The 5,437-nt window shown below is 47.8% G+C and overlaps 1 protein-coding gene across 1 annotated transcript; it reads right to left on the reverse strand.

The window, feature by feature from the left end:
* Positions 1–568: 568 nt before the first annotated feature.
* On the reverse strand, positions 569–5,437 carry HOXC10 (homeobox C10). Its single transcript, XM_015818275.1, has 3 exons — positions 4,858–5,437; positions 4,573–4,749; positions 569–846 (listed from the first exon to the last, which is right to left on the reverse strand). The coding sequence occupies exons 1-3, from the start codon at positions 5,435–5,437 to the stop codon at positions 569–571; spliced, it is 1,035 nt and encodes a 344-aa protein (XP_015673761.1).

Consider the following 5,437-nt stretch of genomic DNA (forward strand, 5'->3'; position numbering starts at 1 on the left):
TGCTATTTCCACATACTCACATACTCTGAAATTCATTGGCATCATTATATCTTTTATTTATGGTACAATAGGCAGGCTACACTAAGGTAAGAAAAGCAAACTTTCAAACATAGCTAGTATCCTAAACATAAAAAAAGGGCATAGATGTAGATCCTTCAGTCTTCCACCCCCCAACACACCCTTTGCTTTGTGCTGTTTCTGAATAACTTAAAAAACATCTTAGAAGCTGTTTGAAAAGCTAGTAAGCAACCACCTGGTTCTTTATTTTACATATAGAAACACTGATGCAATATATATATATATATATATGTATATATTTGCATGCTCATACTGATGAATGCATCTCCGCTCTATAATCTGTAAATATACAAATTATAGAATTTAACACATAGCCTGAGGTCGCTTTCTTTTCCCCTTCCCGCCTTCCCTCCTATATATACTCCTTGCAGTTTATACCCAGGGGGAGGCGGAAAAATAATAATGATAATAATAATTAAAAAAAAAAATACTGCACAAGATTTGCAACGATTCTCCCCATATAGCCCGTCCTTTCCTCCTCTGAACACTTTCAAGTGAAATTAAAATTGGAAGTCAGTTCGCGAATTCGGTTCTCTCTGTTCATTTTCTTGAGTTTCATCCTGCGGTTCTGAAACCAGATTTTGACTTGTCTGTCTGTTAGATTAATACTCTTGCTAATCTCCAGGCGGCGCTCGCGGGTCAAGTACATATTGAATAAGAATTCCTTCTCCAGTTCCAACGTCTGATGTTTAGTGTAAGGGCACCTTTTCTTTCTTCCGCTCTTTGCTGTCAGCCAATTTCCTGTCGTGTTTTCTGCCTTTATATCCTCTGTTAAAAATAATATTATTAAATAAGTATCTATTGGAATAGCAAAGAGATCTTCCTAGAGTCAAGACTACTTCTTTTTTCCCCCTGCAGCTTCTTTTGCTAATAGGAAATCTCTCTGTCCACTGCTAAAAAATAATGGGCGTTCTACTTCCAACTCCTTTTTTTTTTTTTACTTAACATTTACCGATTTATTTATTTTTTAAAAAAAACACCAAACAGCCCAATTAAGCATTCTGACAAATAACAGGAGTTAAGGGCTCGCAAAAAGCTGGGACCGAAGTCTTATTTTAACAATATTTACCTGGATATAAGCTACATAATGCCAACTCTTACTGGATTTTTTTTAAACACACACACACACACACACACACACACACACACGCTTCTTCTATGACACATACGGAAAAGCCTAAATAGGACTTTCCTGGGGAGACAGGCCGAATTTTTAAAGATTTTTTTTAAGCGTCAGATCTATCCATAGGCTCCTAGAGTTACAAAATCCCATCCAAGTTTCTAAATAATTTTTTTTTTTAAAAAAAGAAATTAATTCCAGAGGTTTAAGGATTGTCCTAAATTAGCTGCTGCTTGCAGGCGGGCGCAAAGCTCTCGGCTCAGACACTGCTCTGAAACTATCACTTCATATTCAAAACTAGTCTACAGCAAAACAAGATGGGGTGGGAGATTCAGAGGGTGAGCAGAGAGAAATATTTTGCCTGTCTATGGTGGTTCCTCTCTCTCTTCCCCTCCCTCCGTTCCCAATAGTCCAGACTCCATTTTCCTTTGATGTGAAAGCTCTGGCTAGTTTGATTATGAGTGAAGATAAACTTTTGATATTACTTTTAAAAACAAAAACAAAACCGACCAAGATTTGTTTGTGCCTTAAAAAATAAAAATGACCCACCTTCCTATCTGCCTGTAACACAGGCGCCACAGGCACACCCACATATACAACACCCCGACTTTCCCCCCCCCCAAAAAAATATCCCTTTTTCACACAGGCGTGCACAACCCCAACTGTTCACTTCAGCCTGCAAATTCACAAACACCTCCCCAGATTTGAATTTGGACCTTCTGTGGCTGGGGGGCAGAGGTAATCAGCTCTCCCCCTTCAAAGGTGAGGGCGAGCCTGTAAGCCTTGCCTTGTCTACCGGAGTCTTCCTGTCCCAGGATCCGAATTCTTGCCCCCAATTTAGGAATCTGAGCAAGCTGCTCCCAAACCGAATTCGGCTGGCTGCGTGGAAATGCCTTTCACGTGCTTAGCTAGCCTTCTGCCATTGAACCCTGTTAGTTCTTCCTAAAGGTTTGCCTTTCCCACAACCCTTAAACTCCCTCTCCACACCTTGCATGGGGGGGCGTGCTGGATGTACAGTAACAGAAACAGAGAGGAAGACTCCATATAAGACAAAGAAAAGGATGGAAAGATAATAATAATTATAATTATAATCCTCACCATCCCCATCAAAATTCATCCCCCTGCTGGCATAATCCATACAGTGTTAGACTTCCAACAAATAGCTCTCTCCTTCCCGCAAGGAAGAAAATTAAATAAAACTTTGGGAAAACCTAGGCGGGACATTTCAAATTCTTCATTAGAACTGACTGTTGAGATTAAAAGAGATCATGAAGTTGTTGGGTTTCCCCCCCTCCCCTGCTCCTCTCTTTTTCCACCTCTCTCTGAGATCTAAAAAGCCAATCGTATTTTATTATTTTTGTTCATTTTACCTCTGCGGATTGAGGCCGCTTGAGAAAGCGTTAAGCAAGAAAGCGTTTTTTGGGCGAATAGTTTTTAGAGATTTTCACATAACCTTGACATTGCATATTTTCTTATTGGTAGATAAAATAATCCATTCTTGGTTGCACGGAAGAGGATTGGAAAATCCGTTTTAGGCCATTTTAAAAATCGTATTTTAGCTCTATCTAAATGCATATATAAAGATGTGGGTGGAGACACTGGTAGATGTAGATACACACATATGGAGTGTATATATGTGTACACATGCATACCCCATGCACGCATTTACATACACAGACACACATATACATTAGATCAGATGAGAAACAGAGAGGATGAAATGCTTGCATTCTTTGGTGCAATTCAGGCAACTTACGTGTGAAAAAGGTACTGGTGAAAGCATGCATACTAGCACAAAATACGTATGCTAAGAAAATGTACACGTACTTCTACAGGACTCCATATAATCCAAATCCTCTCTATTTGCTTTCTAAGTTTTTTTTTTCCCCCTCCAATTCCAAACTGGTCTTTGTGAGGCCGTGGGAGTCTTACACGCCAAAGTACGAAACACCTTTTTTTTTTTTAATCTGTATCTATTCCCAACAGTTTTGGGGGAGGTGGAGGAACTCTTTGCGTAAAGTTAATACTATTCTGAAGAAAACAAACTCCCTATTTTAATGCTTCCACTCTCCTCGTTCCTTTTCTTCCCTTCCTTCACTGGGAGTGCGGGTGACATATAAATTTAATAAATAATAAATAATACCTATTTAAGCCCTCTCCCACCCTTCTGTTCACTGGCCCCCTTTTTAGGCGTCATCTGCAAGATAAATTTAAGTATCTTCTGTGAAAGCTCCCTTCTTGATCCCTCCAGGAGCTGATCTTGCCCAGAACACCTTAACTTCAAGCAGAGGTTCCTACACCCTCGCCAATGGAGGAGGAGGAAGAGGAGGAAGAGGAGGAGGAGGAGGAGAAGGGTGGGGGAGAGGACTTTGTTCCTGCGCAAACAAGACCCTTGAAGCAGCAACCTGGGTGACTCAGGGGGCATGCAGCTTTGAGAATGGAGCTCAACCACCAAGTCCAGTTTGAAGTGTTGGGCAACCCGTTCCCAGCACACCTCACATCCCCTCCCCTCCGGCCACCTTCACCCCCCAGCCCGCAGCCGGGCCCTCGCCAGTCAAATAATTCTCAAGACAATCAACCACGGTCACGCCACCACAACACGACACATCCCCAAGAACTTTAACGCCTGCTTTCAGGGCTGGGGGGGGGAAGGAGAGGAGGGAAGGGGGCGAGCTCAAACAGCCCGTTTGAGAAGTTGCAACCGCTCCTCGAACCACTCCCTCGCCCCTCCGAAGGGGCTCGTTCAGTGCCGGGAACCCCTTGGGATCCCCCCGGCTGAGTGAGACACACACACACACACACACACAAAAAAAAACCCAGCTCCGTCAACGTAACCAGACCACGTCGCCTGCCCCTTCCCCGTCAGCTCCAGCTGCTGCCCCCACGGAAACCACAGCCACGCCAGGCAGGGGCGTCCACTTCTGGCCAGGATGACTGAGCCACACTGCGGCGCCTTCTTTTCAAGCGGACGTTAAGGGGCTCGCTGTTGCTGTTGTCCTTGTTATTCGGGCTGTCATCGCGCCCCTTTCGTTCGGGCTTGCTCTTTGGGGGTGGGGGGGCAGAGCGCTTCCGAGAAAGAGAGGGGCGCAGAACAACGCCGCCACCCCCCCGCCCCGGGTCCAAAAGAGAAAAGTTGGTGGAGTTTGACCGCAGCCCCAGAGAGGCCGGGGCTCCGCTTCCTCAGACCATAAGCCCGAATAACAGTCACAACAAATAACCACCACAACAACCACGGCCACCGCAATAACAAGAGCGACCACCTCCAAAGAGCACCAAGCAGAACCGCTGCCCCCACCCTCCATCCCTAGGGCTCCTCTCCCGGGAAGCCAGCAGAAGGATCCCCCACCACCCACCCACCCAACCCCACCCCTTACCTTTTGCCTCGTGGTCGGAATTGTCACTGCTGCTCTCGGCGCACTTCTGCCCGCTTTGCTCGCTTTCCGACGGGCTGAGTTTGGCCCCGGCCAGACCCTTCTCGGTCTTGACGTCGCCAGCCGGGCTGTTCCGCAGGTTGGGCTCCGGCTTGGCGCTTTCGGGGAAGCCCCCTGTTGCTCCGGGCTGGGCGAGGGAGGCGGGTGGCGGAGGTGGAGGTGGGGGTGGCCGCTGGGGCGGCGGCTGGGGCTGCTGTGCGGCGGAGGCGGCGGAGGGCGGCGGCGGACCCGGGGTCTGCTCCCGACGCTCGCCCGGTTGGCCGAGACCCGCCCTGGGTTCGAAACCGGCCTCGAAGGCGCTGGGGCTGCCGCCGCTGGGCGCCTTCTCCAGGGTGGAGTAGCCTGGGCTGGCGCGGTAGTAGCTAGGCAGGGGCACCTCTTGGTCAGCGAGGCAAGCTTCAGGCATCTGCCCGGGGTAGAGGGTGACCTCGGAGGCGCTTTTCGCCCTTTTCTCGGCGTTGTACATGCAACAAGCATTTTCTTCCTTGACACTGGCCGGGAAGGAGCAGGAGGGCAGCTGCCTTGCAACAGGTTGCTCGAGTCGGTAGGCGTTTTTGGGGTCACACCAGGCGTCTAGCTGAGAAAGGTAAGGCGGGTAGGTGTTGAGGGACAGCCCGCCGGCGTGGTTCACCTCGTCTCTTTTGGAAAGAGCCGGGATGATCCCACAGTTCCTCATCATCCCACAGCTGAAGTCGCTCGCCGACTGCATGTACATTCCTTGATTAGAGGAGTAATTCTCTCCCCGGCAGGTACCGGCCAACGAGTCCATCAAAAACGAGTTGGGAGTCACATTGTTGGGACATGACAT

The sequence above is a fragment of the Protobothrops mucrosquamatus genome, unplaced genomic scaffold, assembly GCF_001527695.2.
Source record: "Protobothrops mucrosquamatus isolate PMUCROS unplaced genomic scaffold, P.Mucros_1.0 scaffold710, whole genome shotgun sequence".
In the NCBI taxonomy this organism is placed as follows: domain Eukaryota; kingdom Metazoa; phylum Chordata; class Lepidosauria; order Squamata; family Viperidae; genus Protobothrops; species Protobothrops mucrosquamatus.

Excerpts from the sequence above, each read along its gene's own strand:
- HOXC10 (XM_015818275.1), bottom strand. The coding sequence starts at position 5,437 with ATGTCATGTCCCAACAATGTGACTCCCAACTCGTTTTTGATGGACTCG. Across the intron at positions 4,750-4,857 it reads GCGTCGGGAGCAGACCCCGG|CAACAGGGGGCTTCCCCGAA; the intron begins GTCCGCCGCCGC and ends CCCAGCCCGGAG. Across the intron at positions 847-4,572 it reads TTCCGACCACGAGGCAAAAG|AGGATATAAAGGCAGAAAAC; the intron begins GTAAGGGGTGGG and ends TATTTTTAACAG.